Source organism: Notothenia coriiceps, unplaced genomic scaffold (genome assembly GCF_000735185.1).
Source record: "Notothenia coriiceps isolate Sejong01 unplaced genomic scaffold, NC01 NC01_scaffold00004549, whole genome shotgun sequence".
Classification (NCBI taxonomy): domain Eukaryota; kingdom Metazoa; phylum Chordata; class Actinopteri; order Perciformes; family Nototheniidae; genus Notothenia; species Notothenia coriiceps.
The window spans coordinates 1,956-22,084 of NW_011337250.1; the positions used below are offsets into that span (position 1 = coordinate 1,956).

Below are 20,129 nucleotides of genomic sequence, written 5' to 3' on the forward strand. Positions count from 1 at the left end.
TAAGTAAATGTATACAATACCAAATTATAAAAGGTCCTTTAAAAAACAGCCATTTAAGTTTTTATACTGAAGTATCAGCTAAATAGGCTATCACACAAATAGGACTGGTGATGCAGAATTATTAGAATGTTTACTTGTGAACAACATTTTAAAGTTTATTGCAGGAACTATTTTGACTACTTTGAATACTACTGAGTAGTATATACAATGAAACATCACGGTTATATTGGAAAACCTTAAGGGGCACAGCAACTGAAACTAAAAAGGCCAAAAGCAAATAGGCTACAGTGGAGTAGAGATAAGGTAAAAATAATTCAGGCATGAAGCAAGCTTAGTAAATGTAATAGTCCTATAATCCTTTTCAGGACTGCTGTGGTCTTTTATTTATTGGGTGTTTTTTCTCTTAGACACTAAAAACGAAACAAGAATGTCAAAAAAAAAGCATGCCCTTCTAAACAGATTGATCTACACACTCCACACATTCCACTAAGTAACGGCAAAACCAACGGATTTTGTTCCACTCCGGCGCGCGCTGATTTGTTGAAGCAGCTGTCAGTCAGAAGGCACTGCTTTCTGATTGGCTGCCTCTCCTCCCGTTACCCGGGAATGCGCCGTGTGCTTCAGTTTGGTTTGGGATGGTCTCTGTGTAGCGGTCTTCTACTGTTATTGATGTTTTTTTCCTCGACATTTCAATGGTAACTGTCCTGTCAAACGTCTAATCAGCACCGAGGAGCCGAGAAGTGTATGAGAATGGAGACTGAGGAAAAAAACCCGGACCCTAAATACGGTAAGAAAACGTTTTTGTAACTGCTTTCTTATCGATTTTTGATTTTCTCTAAACCGACGAAGAAATGGAAACAATGACTGCAAGGGATGGATGGGTGTGGACCTCACGCAGATCTGGAGTCATCATAAATCGGGTTATTTTTCATAAGAGTTCTCATCTTTAGCCTTTAATATTTCATTTCACAATATATTATGAATGAAAGAAACATGCCGCTAATGGGATGTTATATTTTTCCAACCGGCACTCCAAACCCGATACTGCTTCCAGTGAAACCACAACTGCACACATATGGGTTTAAACAATAACACATAAACAAAACAGGTCATGTTCATTTCTATAGATGCACACAGATTATAGCACACATGTAAAAACACACCCACATATGTTTAAAGCTTTTTTTCACACTCATTTTTTCGTATGCACATATTATGGAAAATGCATCCTCTATACCAGCCAAAGACATGACTCATTGCCCACTATTATGTGTCACCCAGGCATTTTCTCAACTTAGCATCCCATATGAACTGTTGAGTCATGAAGTTCTCCCAACCAGTGTTTTCTTTGCTTTAATACCCCTTGTCAGTATAGGAGGGTAACCATAGCTCAAATGCAAACCACAGCCTCAACACTGGAATTTGATTGGGAAGATGACACCAATGCTGTGTGGTGGTTAAAGTATTCATTATTTCACAATGCAAGATACTCCCAACAGTCCACATCCAAAATGCTAAGCGCGCACATCCTCTCCAGTCAATCCATGAAGCTCCCACTGTGGAGCATTTCCTTGTTGCTTTCCTTTTCACCACGTCAACTCTTTTTCCTCCCCCATGAGGGCTGAAAGGTAAAAAAACTCAGCCCTTTTACACCGGGGATAAAGTTTATACGATTCAAACACAGAACACATTCAAACCGTTTTTATTTTCAGAGTGGGATCTTTGTGAGCACTCACGTTTGCCTACTACTGTTGATACTTAATTTCCCTTCTGTCTAGGCTGATGTGTGCATGCAGGCATGCTGCAGCATGCAAGGCCTCGACTGTTCAGCCTCGCCTGGCTCAGCAGACAGTCAAGAGGCTTCCAGTCAATATTAAGCTGGCAAACTGAGCCCATGCAGATACACTAAATGTTTCACAATTATCGCTTCACATTTAGACTGTTAGTTTTAAAAAGTAAGACCCACCGTTGCTGTTTGATGTAATCAGTTTCTGTGAGGGGTACAGAGTCAGTGATCTGAGACAGTGGATACCAGTTACAAGCATTTATCTCTACAAACAGAGACTTAAATGTGTTTCCTCATTTCTTTTTATAAGTATGTACTGTAGGTCAAATTATAAGTAGATGTCAAAGTCAGTGCTGAAGCACCAACAGCTGATAGCAGGAGAACATACAGTCATTTCTGTGAGTCCCATATATTATACATCTTATCTACACGCTCTAAATAGAAAGATAGAAGTGTCAGGAATCAGAGCAAAGGAGATGTCTCCCTGCATGTCTGCGTGCACACACACAGCCACACACCCATTAAGGTAGCAGGGGAGGGGATCATCTGATAACCCCTCCGGGCCCATTAATGAATCACATTAGTAATGACATCATCACTTCCTTTAAACTCACACACATGTACACACACCACAAAATCGTGACTTGAAAATCATATTGTCTACAGAAGCCGATACCAAATTACTTCACTTTGTTTTAGCAATCACTTTTTTAACTTAACATATTATAAATATTTTACATAAATAGTGTTAAAGGGACGGAATATATATCAAAAAAACATATATTTCCTCTAACCTGTAGTGCTATTTAAACAGTTGTAGTGTGAGTTGCAGAGTGATAGAGATTTGGAACTGGCTGGCACTTGGCTTACATACATATTAAAGACTCAACAGCAATGTCACTCACTGTCAATCCTGATGAGATGTACGCGTCCACCTCAGCTCAGCTTTAACGTTAATTATCAGGAGAGCCCGTTGTCCATGGGTAGATGCACACTTTCTGCATGGTGATATGATTGTTGGTGGTATTAGCTGGAAAGAAAATAGTTCCTCCAGGAAATGCTAACAACAAGGTCTGTAGAATATCTTGAGTAGCCGGCTCATGATTTATGGAAAGAGATTTTGCTGTTAATTTTTTTTAGATTGATCTTTTGAGCATCACAAGCTGAGTGCCATCTAGAGAATCAAATGTATGTTCATAAATGTCTCTTTGGCCACCCCCGACACATTATTGTAGGCCCAGCTTAATATGTAACTACATTTTATACATATGTAGTAACTAGAGGGCCCCTGATTTGTTTCTTTTTCAGGTTAAAACGTTGAAGACCCGTGCTCTAAATGTTTATATAAGCCTAAAAAAACCTCTATCTGTTGGGCTTGAATACGGGTTTAGTAAGTTCAGGGTGTTTGGGCAGACACATGGCACTGTGTTTGTAAGAGGCACTTGAATGTGGTCAATACTCAGTATTGTATTTCATCCTATGGCATGCTGTTGTCACATGGCAGAGTAAGTGGGCAGAGTCATGTGCCAGCAAATAACACGTAGGATGCCCTTATCTCTGATCTAGCCTCAGATACACACAATGCATCATAATCGTAACCACATCATTGTGTTAACAATGCAAGAAACCATTTCAAGAAATCTTTGTCCATTGTTTAGAAAGTTAGTGATGTAACATTTAAATATGCAACACTTATTGGGGGATGTGGTGGCAGCTGGGAAATACAGCTTAAAGAAGAAAGAGGAAGCTGAGAAGACAGACTGTGTTATGAGCGTGATATTTCATAGTCAATAACTCCTGCAAGATGAGTGCATCTGCTCCGCTTGCTGTTGCAAACTGTTAAACAGAAGGAAACGGTGAACACAGTTATTCAAATTGAGTCAGTTGATTGAGTTAAAGCCTAAAATAACTGTTATTTTGCCATAGTAAAATACTGTTTTGATTTCAGTCAGATGTGTAGCAATTTTGGCAACATCAGGCTCACATGCTGCAAGTCTTTGTTGATAGTGCTGCACCTCATTTAATTCCCCCAACAAATACTGTTTTGCTTTCAGCTCCCCTGATGAGCTAGCCGAGAGAAAGATGGAACTCGTGGTGACGGCATTGCTTAGAAAACACAGAAAGTAGGAAGTGACAAGTTAGAGTTTAGAGGACAAAACCCTCATACAGGAAGACAACATAAAGAAAGAACTGCCAAACAGCAGGACACTGCGAGAAATCTAGACAGAAATAACGAGAAAATGAGAAAATACGATGGAAAAGGTACTGTGACCGTCCAGCCAGATGATGAACGGGTGGTTTATATGCTTTGAATGTCTTTTAGAAAATCCTTCATGCTTGTCAGACTGCTGCATTGACGAATGGCTCTTGTTTAGATCCTTCATTTTAATGGTTTAAGACACACTTTACCTAAATGACTAAGGTCTGTGAAGCCTTTGTAGTGGTATTAATGCCAGTTTCGTCTCTGTGATGTTTGGGCAGAGTGTGTGTGTGTGTGTGTGTAAGTAGTGTGTGTGATGTAGCAGACATGCTGTATGTAAGCACTACGGAGTGGCAACAAGTAGCTACCCTCGCCTCTTACTCCCACTTTGCGCGCTTAATGAAGAAATGACAGTTAGCTCCATCATGTGAATTATCCTTTAGTTTACAGCACACACGTACAGTTCTGTGACAGGATGTGTTATATCTCACAATGTGGTTATCAGTTGAAAACATTGTGTTCACTGTGTTCCCCTGGCTGATTTCCTGTGTAAAACATATTTTTTCAGAAAAGGAGCGACGAGCACGTTGGTTTTATATTGTTGAACGCTGTGTTAGCTCATGGTGACCTCACTGGAGGCAGACTAGGCTTGGTTTATGTTTCTCCCCCCTCCTCCCTGAAGTGTCTGAGGTGTTTCCATGGCGGCTGCTGGTGTCCATGGGGACCTCAACATCACCGGGGGAGACATTTTGTGGGTTGCTAGGCATGGCAGTCGGGCAGAAGAATCCTTTTGTTTGGGAGAATGTCCCGTCTCTGTCAAAACACAGGCTTTCACATATGTCTCGTACTTGTGTGTATCTGTCGTTCACAAAGTCCATACATTACATACCTATGCTATACCTATTAAGTAGACCTATCAATCATTTCAAATTGGGTTATTGGAGGAAATTGTGTTTGTAAGTGTGTGTGATCTGTGTCAGTAAACAATGCTTTGCACAGATTTACAGCTCAGTTTTAAACTCAGTGGTACACAAATTAGCCAAAGAGCTTTACTAAATATAAAACTGAAAGCCACAAGGCTATTTATAAGACTAAACATTACAGCTGCAGATTCATATGATTTAGCCATAAAGATTCAGTCAAAGTATGCTTACTTTAATACAATATTCATGTTTAGTAAAGGGAGTATACTGGCCAACAAGGACTTACTAGCAATGGCTTGAAAACTATTTAATATTATTATTACCATTCAGTGGAATCATATCATGATGGATTGATACACCCGATGTCAGTGTCAACAGCCAAGGGATTTCAATATTGTCTGAAAGTGAAATTGCCGTTGTATTATAACTTATTTCAATTAATGACCCAACATTTTTTAACAGCAGTTTTTGGTTTAGTTTTGATTTAGATCTACATTGGGACGTTACAATTCAAAGTGGTTTGTGGTCCCAGAGGTGAAACCAGACGTTTGGATTATTAGTCTTCTTCATGCAAGTGTTTTGACTTTAATCAGACTGAAATTGAAGTCATAGAATGATAAACTAACAAGCCTGCCATCTCTTGTGTCCACAGGGGAGTCCAGGAAGTTTGACCCAAACTTCAAAGGACCGATCCACAACAGGTGAGACGTCTCTTTCATAAGCTGATCATTATTTACTTTATGTTTTACAATACACAAGTAACAATCCTCTCCTCTCCTCTCCTCTCCTCTCCTCCCCTCCTCTCCTCTCCTCTCCTCTCCTCTCCTCTCCTTTCCTTTCCTCTCCTCCCCTCCCCTCCTCTCCTCTCCTCAGGGGCTGCACAGATATCCTCTGCTGTATTCTCTTCATCTTGGCCTTGTTGGGGTACTTTGCTGTCGGTATTGTTGGTAAGTTATACTTTATAACAATATGTTCTGTTTCATTGCTTGGAGATGAACGTGTTTAGTGTTAGGGACACATGATTTTTCAAAGAAACCTGCTTTTAATATTGCACACATTATTTATTTCAATTTCTTTAGGAACATGGTTTATTTAGTAATCATGTTTGGCTATCTTGCCTTAATCAGTGAGGTGTATACATTCTATTCTGAAAATCTATTAAAACCATGATTTGTTTACCTAGTATATGTGGTGATCATTGATCAATTGATTATATATACAAAAAAAACCTAAGAAACCATCCTGGTGATGGCTAGATACTATAAAATATTTAAAAATTAAAATGAATTCAGATGTATTTCATGATGAATTTAAATCAAAGTAAATGACATGTAAGATATGCGTATAACTCTTCTTTGTGTAACAGCCTGTCTTTTTGTCAAATGACTCTTAGTCACAGCTGAGTCATTCATGTCTTCCCACTTGCGGAAAGACAAACTCAGATGTTACACATGTTGCGTTCAATGAGTGGCAGAAAGTTGAAAAATAATGTGAAAGACAAGCAAGAAGTTTTGCAAAAATAATCCTGTTTTTCAGACCCTCTCCTTACTTTTGGCATTCATAGGGTTAACATATCTAGTAATACGCAAGTGCAGTGTGTATAACTTAAGATTTTAGATAATAATTGTCTCTTTCTCTAACGTCCTCTTTTGTTCTAAATGTTTTTAATGATTCTCTGTGCAGCCTGGTCTCAGGGCGACCCCAGGAAAGTGATCTATCCCACGGACAGCCGGGGGCAGTTCTGTGGACAAGCTGGTACTCCTCTGGAGTGAGTCGCCTGACAATATGAATATGATGTTACAGTATACGTGCCCCTTCACATGCAGACTATGTTGTGTCTTTCGGGATATTTATTTATAATACAGGCCTAATAATAGTTTGGTTTTACTGTTCTTACACAACAGGAAGAAGCCTCTTCTGTTTTACTTTAACATCCTGAAGTGTGCCAGCCCTCTGGTGCTGCTGGAGTTCCAGTGTCCCACCACGCAGGTCAGATAATCATCATTTATATTCCATGCAATGTGTTTCAGCTTTCTAACAACCACGCTAATTGTCATAATTGTATGTTGTGTCTATTTGTGTCCAGTTATGTGTGGAAACCTGTCCTGACCGCCACATGACGTTGGTGAAAGCCAAGGTAGGCAACAAAGAAGACCATGAATACTACAAGAAGTACTGTAAGGATGGAGTGGACTTTGGCAAATTGGTAAGTATTGAAATAATTTGATCAGTCACATTTCGTACAATACTTTCACCTATTATGCAAAATACACTTTTTCATGTATTTTCTACATCAAAATGTGTCCCCTCTGTGTAAAGAGACTCTGAAAGTTTCAAGAAAAAAGATTCTCTCTCTTTTTGTCCTGATCCATAAAAACCTGTCTGAAAAATGAGCTGATCAGATTTTGGCCACTTTATGGTGTCATAATGTTCTGCTGGCTTGTGTAACCATTAGCCAATCACCAACCAAGGTAACACCCCACACCGTATCACCTAAATCTCCTCCTAGAGCACCATTGTGTTCCTTTTAACCAAATATCTCTTAGAGGGGCGTGGGGAGGGGCTCCTTATTTTCATCCAAAGTAACAGACAGAGAATCAGGACTTTTCAAACAGGGCTGAAACAGAGGGGATTATGGGATGCTACAATGGGTGATCTGTTTGATATTTCGAGCCAAACACTTCAGAGACATGTTTTGTCTGTAACTGAGAACAATAGTATATTGATGAAAAAGAGAAGAACAGGGGAGCTTTAAAATGACGGATGTTGTCCATGTTTCAGAGTCCTCCTGAGATCCTAAGGGAAGGCTTGTGTCCGGCCATGCTGATGCCCAGTAAAGCCTGTAAGTGAGACGCTTGTTGTCTTCACCTCCTAAACCTTATTTCTGCCCACACTACAAGCTGCCGTGTGTTGGTATTTTGTAACAAATATATCCATATACTTAAACGAGTCATAATCTCCTCCCCCCCCACAGTCACGCGGCGCTGCCTTCCTGCTTTGGGAACGATGAAAGGCGGGGTGGTGGTGGTGGGCAACGAGACCTCTTTGGATGCTGGAGAGGGCACCAACATCAACGCCACGGATGTGCTGGAGGCGTCAAAGTGAGTCCTTTTCACTGTATGGCAACACACAAGTTGTGTTAGCCTTTGAGTAGATAAATCAGTCTCTCGGTGTTGCACAATTACAGAAATGTTGGATAAACATGACATCACATGACAATCATGTTATAACCTCAAAATATCGCAACCCTGACATGATTAACAAATGCTGGAAAATGTGTGCTGTGTGATCAGAACGGTGTCGCTCAAATGCAATTTTTTATAAAATGAGGGTTCAAATTATTATTATTTCTAATGGTTTAATTAGTTTAAAGACAATTCTGAGCATTCTATGGTTGTAAATGTCATCCCTCAGGGTTGTTGGTAGTTGTTTCAGTCTAAATTTGCCGTTTAAAGATATAATTTGTGCTCTCTGAACTCAATGTGGACTATATGCTCATAACATTTCTTTGACAGTTTCATTGAATAATATAAGAAACCCTTTATAGGTTAATAAGTAAAAAATAAGTAAAACTTCTTCCTTCTTAGCTCAAGAAAAAATGCTGCTAGGTAGATAAATGCTAATGTTTGACTCTCCTGACTCACAATCTGCTATGCTCTGTCAGCTGACGGCACATCCCTATCAAATCTCACTGCTGTGATTGGATAGGCTACTTAAAATGCAGCATACACCGTTCTGCATGCTGACCGTAGATATGTATGCACCATGGAGGGTTTGTGCCAGAGTTTTCTATCAGCATTTCTCCCAATGGGGGAGGTTGCAAAGCAGAAAGCAGTGTGAATAACGCTTGCTAATTATCAAGCTGTGTGTCACCATCTGTTATGTTGTGTTCTTGCTGACAGCAGCTGGAGAAAGACATGTCTAATTATTTGTCATACTGCGGTTTTCATCTTCATTTGTAATGTGGCATGACGACGCAAACAAATGAATAACTGCCTATGCAAAAAAAAATGAACAGGTTTCAAATAAAGGTTTACTACGAAATAAAAAGCATCAGCTTTCGCTTTTACTACTTTATATCGTGATCCAATAACAATATGCAGCGTACAGATAATTGAACGTTGAAGGAATAGCTTGAGCTTTATATTTATTTTTACACAATAGTTGAATAATTACACATAGTTAACAGAAGTTTTTGCTGACATGTTGAGTTATGGTCTCCCCTATAATGCATTTTAAGGTTTTCCTTACCTGTAGTGTGTTATATAGGTTTTTGTGCATGTAAATGGTCTGAAAATGCTCAAATCATAAAGTTTCCTCCAGAGGGAGTTTCTCTCCCACACACTCCCTGAAAATGAGCAAAATAGGGCCCCTTTTGGCTAAAGGTTGTCATGTTTATGCCTCCATTCCTAATAGATGTCTACAATGTGGGTTGTTTTTATTTAATTTCCTTATTTTTCTTTTCACTTTTTTTGTTTTCCAGGAAGTCAAATATGGTTGTTGAAGCTCGCCAGGTGGCCATGAGAATCTTTGAGGACTACACTCAGTCTTGGCACTGGATATTGCTGTTAGTCTACTTTTGTTTAACTCTACAGTAACAAACCGTGTCATCTAGATCTAGATTCTAGAATATCAGGAGTAAAACCAAAGGCAAAATATAAGCAAACAAAACACCAATATTTATTTAGTTTACTCAAAATAGGGATGCAGTGATCATGGCTGTAAAATGTTTGTACTTGATATACAAAAGCATCAGTATTCAAAATCAACAGCTAACTTATCATTTTGAAGCCAAAAATGTGACTTGACTGCAACTGTCAATTAAAAAAAATCCAAGAAGACTCTGTTCTCTTTTGATATTTTACAAGTTCTAATGTGTCCTCCCTCTCTAGCGGTCTTGTGATTGCCATGCTGGTCAGCTTGGTTTTCATCGTCCTGCTGCGATTCTTGGCTGGCATCATGATCTGGGTCATGATTGTTTTGGTTATTCTCGTCATCGGATATGGTAAGTCCTCAGCAGAGTTAACCGAATATTTTCCGTCTATGACGTTTGTTTTTTAACAATGACGGAAAAATCTGAAAGCCTTCCGTCATTTGGACGGATCAGAACAAACTCAGAACAGCGCCAAAGCTTCGGTATTATGCCGTGTTATGCATGCCCAACCAAAAGTATATGATACCGTTTCCAAACCGACATTTGCCGGACAGATCATTGACATGTCTGTGAGTATTTGCTTTACGCTGTGCGCGCTCCCGCGAGGTGCAGTGGGCATGCATAGCACGGCGCTAACAGTTCACGAGCGAGTGTGTGCCCCCCCCCCCGTCAGAGTTGCGTACAGACCGACAAGTGATAATATATATTGACGGAAATTGTACGATCCTGTCCGTCAAAATGCAATGATGGGCAGCGAAAAAGTCTAGCGCAACTTCTGGTCCTCAGCCTCTTGAGATAATAAAGTGCTTCAATGATAAAGGAAATCTGAAGATTTGAACTCTTTCTTTTTAGGGATTTTCCACTGTTACATGGAGTTTGCGAGTCTGAAGGGAGAGCCGGGCTCTAATGTCACTATCCGCGATCTGGGCGTGCAGACGGACTTCTCTGTGTACCTGCAGATCAGACAGACCTGGCTGGCCTTCAGTACGGATACACACACACACACACACACACACACACACACACACACACACACACACACACACACACACACACACACACACTTGCCATCTTAAATACATGGCTGTGTAAGGTATCCATGAATCCTGTTAATAAAATGCCTTTTGTTAATCTGTGTCAGTGAGTCATCCCTGGCTATTGTATGAGTTCTTCATCATCCCTGCCTACTCATATTCCTCAGGAAGAGACCTTATGATTGCATCGCCCTCATCAAGAGGCTAGCAGGGTCAGNTCATCCTGGCTATTGTAGAGTTCTTCATCATCCTGCTACTCATATTCCTCAGGAAGAGACTTATGATTGCCATCGCCCTCATCAAAGAGGCTAGCAGGTCAGTCAAGGCCGTGAATGGCATCTCCGTGTTCACTTTTTGCTGCGGTCATGACGACATAACTAAAATGTGGGCTGGCTTTACGTTAAACTCCTGGCAACGTTCCGCTCCAGCCTATCGTCCCCTATCAGAAATGTTGCTGTATCATCATAAACAATGCCTGACGTGTTTTGGAAGTAATACAAAAACATTAGCAAGCATCGCTAACACTCAGAGCTAACGCTGTACTGGAGAGAGACTGTGTAAAGAAGCCGGATATAAAGGGTACTCACCTTGTGGTAAACCCACGAGAGACAAAGAGCTCCATAATGTTTCAGAAATAATGCTTGATGTGGTTTGGAACATAATATGGCGTTTAATCACGGCAGCGTTTAGCTGAGTTTCTGCTGGTATACAGCCTTCTCTTCAAAGAGCTCACTGCTTGCATGCGGTTGCTCCAAAGGAGCGGGGCCAGCAGCAGCTCCAAAGGGGCGTGGCCAGCAGCAGCTCTGTTAAATGTAAAGCTACGGACCCAGAATCAGCACTTTAGTAACAGGGCTGAAATAGAGGGGTATAAGGCATGCTACAATGCATGATCTGTTTGTTATTTTGAGCAAAACACTTCAGAGACATGTTTTGTATAGATATATGGCCCTATAATATATTGTTCAAATATAGCATAATAGGTGAGCTTTATATTACTAAGTAAAATGTGAAAGAAGTTGCTCACTCTAAGGGTGTTTGAGCTTCTTTCAGCTCATTGTTTACTGTTTAAGTTCACATCAGCTTTCATCATTGCCACTGCAGTAGTTTTTGAGCACTGTGTATAGTGTTCCTGTTCAGCAACAAACATCTCTGGGGAGCATTTAGATGCAAAACGTTTCCATTAGCAATTTCTGGAGACCAAACAAAGACAAAACAAGTTTGAATGTTGTACTGCAATGCTCCAGATGGCCCGAAACACGAATCCAGGAAAACTGCTTAGGTTGCTGCATGTCTGCTGGATGTGTACAGGCAACTGTTTGCTAATACCTTTAGCTTAAGAACATTTGAAGAGAGACCTTAGCATTCAGAAAGGTCCTTTGATTTTACACTGAAACTTGACAATGCTTGGTCAAAAAGGTATTACCTAATCTTGTTGACATAACGTTTTATTTTTCAGAGCTGTTGGGCACGTCATGTCATCGCTGTTCTACCCCATCCTGACCTTTGCCCTGCTCTCTGTGGTGATCGCCTACTGGGCCATCACTGCTGTGTATCCTTTCTTTTGTCCAGATATGGAGAAAACATAGTCAAAGCAAAAACATGTCACAATATTTGTTTCCACCTTTATTTGCACACATTCCAACTCTATACTTTTCTATATTCCTATATATATTTAATATATTTTGCATTAATATAAATGCTAAGGAATAACTAAAGAAAAGGGGAAAATAAACAACTATTTTATGTGTATTATCCAAGTAATCCAACAGTTAAACATTCAATCCAACACATTTACTACTTTTCAAAGTTGTGTCATAGTTTGTAGGAAATCACTATATCTTCCAAGTTCTGAAACCTTCTACTTCATCACTTGTTAGTGACATTTTCCCATAAATATATAAAGGGCTGCAGATGTCTTTTGATGTGACCTTTTCAGAGACATCCTCCCTTTGTTGACATGCTGTTATCTCCTTGACCACTCGACCAGCTTTTTGTCCACCTCTAATGATCAGGTGTACAAAGTATTCAACAACTCAGAGTGCGAGTACTCACGAGACACCTGCGACCCCAAGGTACACTTTCAAATGTCACTGCCTCATGACATTAACTGACTGAAGATGTGTGTGGAGTTTTGTCAGAAAAAGAAATACTCTGTCTATATTTGACACCTTTGCTTACCTCGTTGTTTACCAGTTTCATCATATATTTTATTTTAAATTCACTTGAATAATACTGTGGTTTCCTTCTTCCCTTTTTCTCCAGACGTTCAACATCTCCAACGTTTCATCTCAGTGTCCTGATGCCGAGTGTCTGTTTGCCTTCTATGGTGGAGAGACCCTCTACCACAAATACCTCATCCTGTTCCAGTTCTACAACGTTTTCCTCTTCTTCTGGTGCGCCAACTTCGTGACGGCCCTGGGCCAAGTCACTCTGTCAGGGGCCTTCGCCTCCTATTACTGGGCCTTCAAGAAACCCGACGATATTCCCGCCTTCCCCATCTTCGCCTCGCTTGGACGGGCTCTCCGGTTAGAGACTCAATTATATTGTATTGTTATGCAATCTGTCCACCTGTGAATATTCTGTTTCATTACAACTATCAGTGATGATGTTATGCTCATGCTTGGCTTCTGTTTCCACTTCCCCTCCAGATACCACACTGGCTCTCTGGCTTTTGGCTCTCTGATCCTCTCCTTTGTTCAGGCCATCAGGGTCCTTCTGGAGTACCTGGATCACAAGTTGATGGGTCAGACAATTGAACCACTGACTAACTTAATTAGTGTCGTAGTGGTTAACCCGATTAGCCTACTATTATATACATCAGTAGATTCATTAAAAAACAGAGACTGTATTTTCTGTTTCAAAAAGCTCTCACACCAAGAAATATATAAGACTGCCTTTTTAAAATGTAAACAGCACTAACCACTCTCACGCTGCTTTCATGCCTGGTGCAGCCATGTTCAATGATTATAGAGGAGACATTGTGTTGCAGAAGGCAGCCACTCAGCTAATGGTTCACGTGTGTTCCGTGTTGAATGTAGCCTGCCCGTAAGGAGCCTAATTCCACCTCCAATCTCACAGTAGAATCTTCACATCTTCACAACTTAAAGGATCTTTCCCTTTTTCTATAAGAGGGTGTTGAATGTCGGATTTCTCCCCATAAATCGTGATGCATTGCTCTCTCTTTCTCTCTTTCTCCCTCTGTGCCTTCGCTCCCCTGTAGTTTCCATTCTGTCTAAAGATTGCTCAAATAGGGGGGGTGGGGATTTCTATTTACATCCACAGAAATCAAGCAGACTAAAAAGAGAAAGCGTGTTCCTTCTCCTACGCTCCGTTTCAGTACTACGGACAGCACCACACCTACACACACGCACACACAATGCACACACAACAAACAGTGTTGTCCATTGTTCTGAAACAACAGCTAAGCTATAGTCACATGTATCTCAGCGATGAACTGTGTTATTTTGCTTTCTCTCTATGGATACTTAAAGCTTAGACGGAGTGTGATCAATGACAAAAAAACAAACCTTGATTTGTCAACCATTTTATGGTATTCAAGAGACCCCATACTGCGGGACCCCCTACTGTGTTGATTGTGTGTCTTCTTTATGTTGTACTTATCAGTGACTGTATTAATATGCATTTATGATTATGTTGTTAGAGTGGTTGGGTTCTGGTTTTGGATTGATGCATGTGTAAAGGTCGGAATAATGCATTTAATCAATTTAAATGTATAGAATGAAATGTAACATGTTTTATCATATCCCTCAGGTGCTCAGAACAAGTGTGCTAAATTCCTGCTGAGCTGCATGAAGTGCTGCTTCTGGTGTCTGGAGAAATGTATCAAGTTCCTTAACAGGAATGCCTACATCATGGTGAGTCATCGCTATCAGATACTGCTGTGTCAGAGATGTTGGATCTGGTCCCGGTTTAAAATGGTAAAACATTTTTTTCTTTCTTAGATTGCCATCTATGGAAAAAGTTTCTGCCCTTCTGCTAAGAATGCCTTTTTCCTGCTTATGAGGAACATCATCAGGTGGGATTTCATTTCATTTATATCCACAATGTTAAATGATATTATGCATTACACTACCGTAATTTTCGGACTATAAGGCGCACCTGAATATAAGCCGCAGCAGCGGCATACCATTCTCGGTTCCACTTTTACTTTTGCGCGCTACCTGTCTCACTCTTTTCCGGCCTCCAGCTTTTCCTGCTGGAACCCGCCGCTTAAAGGTGGGGGTCCGCGGACCGGCCATAGAGCCCATAGAGTTAAAGGTGTTGGCCGTTAGCTGTAAAAATCCATAGATTAGCCGCACCGTTATATAAGCCGCAGCGTCGAAAAATAGGGAAAAAGGCGCGGCTTATAGTCCGAAAATTACGGTAATTCATATTTAAGCTTTACTTATCGTTGTTTCATGGGATATTCTCTTATATTCTCTGCTGATCTGTTTCTTCACAGGGTGGCTGTTTTAGATAAAGTGACTGACTTCCTGCTGTTCCTTGGGAAGCTCCTCATCGTTGGAATCGTTGGTAGGAGAGCTTTTTATTTTTAGAACTAAAGTGTGTACCCTGGAGAGAGATCTGTTAGGATCTCTTGTTGAAACCCATTAATTTACTTTTGTTTCTCTGTGCAGGCATCTTCTCTTTCTTCTTCTTCTCCGGGAGAATCAAAGCTGTAGAGGAGGCTGCTCCATCTCTCAACTACTACTGGGTGCCAATAATGGTGAGAGAGAGTTACATATGCAGGATTTCTCTTTCAAAGAAACAGATACACACTATAGATGCAGAGATACCTCATTGCAGAAACACAGATATATCATGTACATCTACAAATAGCTGCTAAGGGTCCATTTGAGACCTTTTTAATATCAAATCAGATGCAATTTAAATTAGTATTAATATTATGTGTATCTACTTTGACATGTCTCCATGTTTTTATGTTCAAAAAGCTCTTTATTTTTCTCATACTGCCTGTGCTGCAGCACCTCTTTTCACCCTCTGTCTGAAACCAGAGCCCAGTCTGCTCTGATTGGTTAGCTGACCGGCTCTGTTGTGATTGGTCAACCAGAAATGTCCAGCCCCGTACCCCATCACCTACAATGTGTGCTAGGCAATAGAAGCGCGAGTGTTACATAGTGATGTCACTATGTTAAGGAAGAAATCAAAGTGATTTGAGTGTGCTTTTAAGCCAAATGTATGCTGGTTACAGCTTCTCCAATGAGAGTATTTGACCCTTTTCCTTTTTCTAAATAATGTGAACTGAGTAACATTGGTGTTTTGACAGTGTCTTGGACCGAACAAGATTTTTCACAAAATTATAATGTATGGCAGGCAAGAGAAAATATTCAAAATGTTCTTAAACTCAGTATAATAATCTTTTGAGGTAGCCTGGGAGAATGAATGCCACAGCAGAAGTCGTGATTTTGTATTGATATTTGTGATTTCCTTCCCCTAGACGTTGGTAGTGGGATCCTACCTCATCGCCCATGGCTTCTTCAGCGTGTACGCCATGTGTGTGGACACACTGTTCCTCTGCTTCTGTGAGTACATTTGCATTCAGTCAGATCTCCTCTTTTCTTCCTTATTCCAAGCACTAATACAACTTCCTCGAGCTAAAATGCTTGTTTCTCCTTCCTGCCATGTTTCTGACTCTTATTCTCTTTGTCTCATTCCTCCCATTCGTTTCACTTTATTTTTATACACTCCCTTTTATTTCATTTTTCCCTTTCCCTTTAATTTTCCATTAACCCAATAAAAAAAACACGAAATACACATCCCTATAAACGGAAAAAGGTGAGGACCTGGAGAGAAACGACGGCTCGTCAGACAGGCCTTACTTCATGTCGCCCGAGCTGCACGAGATCCTCTCCAAAGCCAAGAGGGTGGAGGAAGACCACGATGGGGTCGAGCAGGGGGATTCTGCTGATCCTGCAAAGCCAATGGATGAGGTGAAACTGGAGGAGGAGACCCCTCTTCAACAACAAGACGGAGAAATCCAACTGAAACAGCAGACGGTGCTCAAGCAGGAAAATGAGGAGGAGCAGCCTCTGCAGGCCACGACTGATACCGAAGAGCCACAACAGGAGAACAAAGAAGAAGAAAAAGTCAGTCAGGTTGAGGAGGCTGAAAAGAAAGAAGAAGCAGAGGTGGCAAAGCAGGAAGAAAAAACCGAGGAGGCGCCACCTCCCGCTGCGGAGGCTGAGAAAGAAGAGACCGCTGATAAAAAAGAGGAATCTTTGGAAGATAGTCCTCCTTCTGCACCACAGGAGTAAACAGTAATGCAAGGGCAAATAAGTAAGGCTTGGTTAACCTCAAAAAGTACTGTATCTACAACGTGATGTGATGTGGGCATGTTAAATGTGCGGCATACAACAAAAGCTAAATATTTCCGATGTGACAGCTTGGAGGAGGCCAAAGAAGGTCAAAAGCCCAGTTGCATCTCTGTAGCTTGAACAAAAAACGCTCTCTCGTGTTGGTTTTAGAACAGTGTTGGTTTTTATATATTGTGAAGATCTGTAGAACGTTGTGAGTGCTGAACCTGTGCCTGATTGCTGTCACTGATATTTGTTGTCTTAATCCTGTTAAACGATGCACTGCAGAACCACTACGTACCGTGTTTACAGCCGGAACACACTCATGTCAATCGATGGTGAATCTCTTTCACTGTTTACAATAATACCAGCTGACCAGCCAAAATGTTACAGACATATTTGATAGACTGTATGAATATTGGATCTTTTTTTTTTCCTATGAAACGTGTATATATAAAGTAGTGTTCTTCTATTACGATTTGTTTCAGCTTCAGTCTTGTAGAGATACAAGATGGGATCCGATGTATTGTATTGCCACCCACTTGCCTTGGTATTTTTGACTGATGTAAGTGCTGTTAGTGTCGCCATGACGCAGCCTCTCTTTGGACCCCCCCCCCAAAAAAAAAATGTTTACTAACCCAACCTGCATTGCTCTGTCCCTCTCCCCTCTGTCTCTCTGCTGCATGGTGTTGACATGGCCTTCTGAATGCTCGCAACTAGCATCACAACTCTCTGGATGCTTTTGTACACTTTGTTTCTCTTTTGTCGCCTTGTGTAAGATGTAAGTTACTGATTGATGACATTCCATATTTATCGGATGTAAATCTTGATTAAAGGTGATTGTATTTAATCACAGTCAGTCATTCTGTTATGGGTAATCATGAGCTTGAAAATGGTTTGTCGTTTGGAAGCAGGTGAGTTTTCATGAACACAAAAAGTCAGCAACACATTTTTATTTGTCTTAAAGGGGATCCCCAACTATTTCACCAGTTAAGGGTACTTGACTTGCCATAGAGTATACTGAGCCTGTAAAACTGTTTCTAAAAGGTTTTGATGCTTTGGGGAGGCTTTTATAAACCTTAGAAATAAAGAAAATAAATTTGAAAGCCGTGAATATTTGCTAACAATCAAATTGAGACGCTTTATGGGACGCATAGTATACTGTTTTTAAAAAAAAACTTTTTAACTTTTTTAAAACTACTTGTGGCCCCTTATCGCCAGTTATGAATCTTATAAATTCAACCAAAGAATAACAATTTTTTATTCTAAGAAGGTAGGGTCTTTAGATACTGAAAGAAGGTAAACTGGAGAAAACAAATATTGTTTCTAATAGAAATTAATACTTCAAGTTCAATTGTATTTGGGCCCAGGTTATGAACTACTTAATAACTGGTTTATCCTCTATTACTTTGACCCATGACATCACTATAGCATGTGGTTACAGGCGGGTCCAATAGAGCGGGCAAAAACACTGCTTAACTGATATTAAATTACTCTTTTAACTGTCTCTCGTTGGTCTCCTTACTTTGTAAAGTGCAATGTTAAGATAATAACTATTTATATTATGTTTCTCGATATAGGCGTCATTAATGCTAGGGACTCTGGGTAAGAAACTTTTGACCCATTTTGAGAAAGTTTATTCTTGTCCAAGTTTTCCATTCTCTCTATGAACATGACAGCCACGCTGTTGAGATGACTTTGCCACATTGAAGAGGGAAGCCAGGTTTGTCAGGTGTCTCAAGTTGTTGCTAACAAATGTTAAGCCTTTGTTACAATACACTAGTTGTGGTCAGAAAAAAGGGTACCCACCACTTTTTTAAACATGGGGCTCGACATTATAAATGGCCCGCTGGCCCGGAAGCACTATTTGGACACCCCGGGCCAGCATAACGTACTCTCCACTTGCCCGCTCGGGCCACAAAAAATATTGCTTTAAAAAAAATTGTCCTGTGGTATAGATATTTTTGAAGTAATTTTGTTAAATTGTTTCGTTTATTAATGCTACAACATAGCATGTCATGATTGGCGGTTGTCGTTGTTGGATGAAAAGCAAACAGCTGTTTTTTTTCCGTGCTGCAGCGCACTCCTTCACTACAGACTTTAGCGCCACCTAACCATTCACCAAAAGTTTTTTAATACCAGCGGTAACCGGCCAAGCGCCGGGCAAAAAACAATCTTCAAATAAAAGAAAGTCACAGGAGGAGTTAAAGGAGAGTGAAAGGGAGTATGAGAAGAAGAGGGAGAGAACGTTTCTGTTAGGGCTGGGTCAAAAGTGCAGGACCTACAATGGCAGAGACCAGATGGATGCAGTCTTTTAACAAAGTTTAATAAAGGAAAAAAGGAGAAACTAAAAAACAATCCACAAAATGAAGGTGGATCTAGTTCACGCTGGTGGCAGCGGCAGGACTCAGGCTGGCTCGAGCAGACACTGGGAAAAAACAAGGTTATTCTTCAACAACAACAGCAAGAGAAAATTAAACTAAGCTATAGGATACTACAACGTTCAGACAGAGGGGAGGAGGAGAAAGCAAAACATCTAAACAGTTGTTTCTCAAACTTGTTCATACCAAGGACCACTTAACCAATAAAAAAACACTCGTGGACCACCTACTCCACAAATATCCAAAATCACATCGTTTTTCTAGAACAGATTACAAATCGCCTGAAAATGGTACAAACACGTGGTAAGATGTGTGATGAAGGTGTTGCGCTGGACTATATCATGCAATTGGAAGTGAAACTTAAGCTCGCTCCATTGCGGAGATGTTCCCGCGAGAGTATGGAAAACTTTCATTTATCTATTCTATTTATTTCAAATGTGAAATTTTACCAATATACTCACGGACCACTAGGGGGCGCTCACGGGCCACCAGTGGTCCGCGGACCACACTTTGAGAAGCACAGAACCACAAGTTTCAGCCACACTGGCTTGATCGATGGAGTTGGCTTCAATATGATGCCAATATAAACAAGGTATTTTGACGGCTCTGTATATCAATGCCGACCTATATGCTGAAAAGTAAGTGAAGAGTAGGGATGGGTATCGTTTGAAATGTATCGATTCCGGTTCTTATCAATTCCGGTTCTTATCGATTCCCCGTTTCGATTCCAAAATTATAAAAGAAAGAGGTCAAACGTTTAAGAACCGGAATTGATAAGAACCGGAATCGATACATTTCAAACGATACCNACACACACACAAACACCCCCCCACACAC

At 40.5% G+C, this 20,129-nt stretch overlaps 1 protein-coding gene across 1 annotated transcript; it reads left to right on the forward strand.

The window, feature by feature from the left end:
* The first annotated feature begins 627 nt into the window (after positions 1–627).
* slc44a2 (solute carrier family 44 member 2 (CTL2 blood group)) lies at positions 628–17,761 on the forward strand. The gene is made up of 22 exons (XM_010767685.1): positions 628–787; positions 5,562–5,610; positions 5,783–5,856; positions 6,593–6,677; positions 6,814–6,898; positions 6,996–7,115; positions 7,691–7,751; positions 7,884–8,010; positions 9,393–9,476; positions 9,802–9,914; positions 10,416–10,550; positions 10,816–10,912; positions 12,054–12,146; positions 12,585–12,669; positions 12,860–13,122; positions 13,246–13,340; positions 14,369–14,472; positions 14,560–14,633; positions 15,060–15,130; positions 15,235–15,323; positions 16,056–16,140; positions 16,394–17,761. Exons 1-22 carry the CDS (start codon positions 745–747, stop codon positions 16,870–16,872), a joined length of 2,511 nt encoding a protein of 836 aa, XP_010765987.1. The 5' UTR covers positions 628–744; the 3' UTR covers positions 16,873–17,761.
* The last annotated feature ends 2,368 nt before the right edge of the window (positions 17,762–20,129 follow it).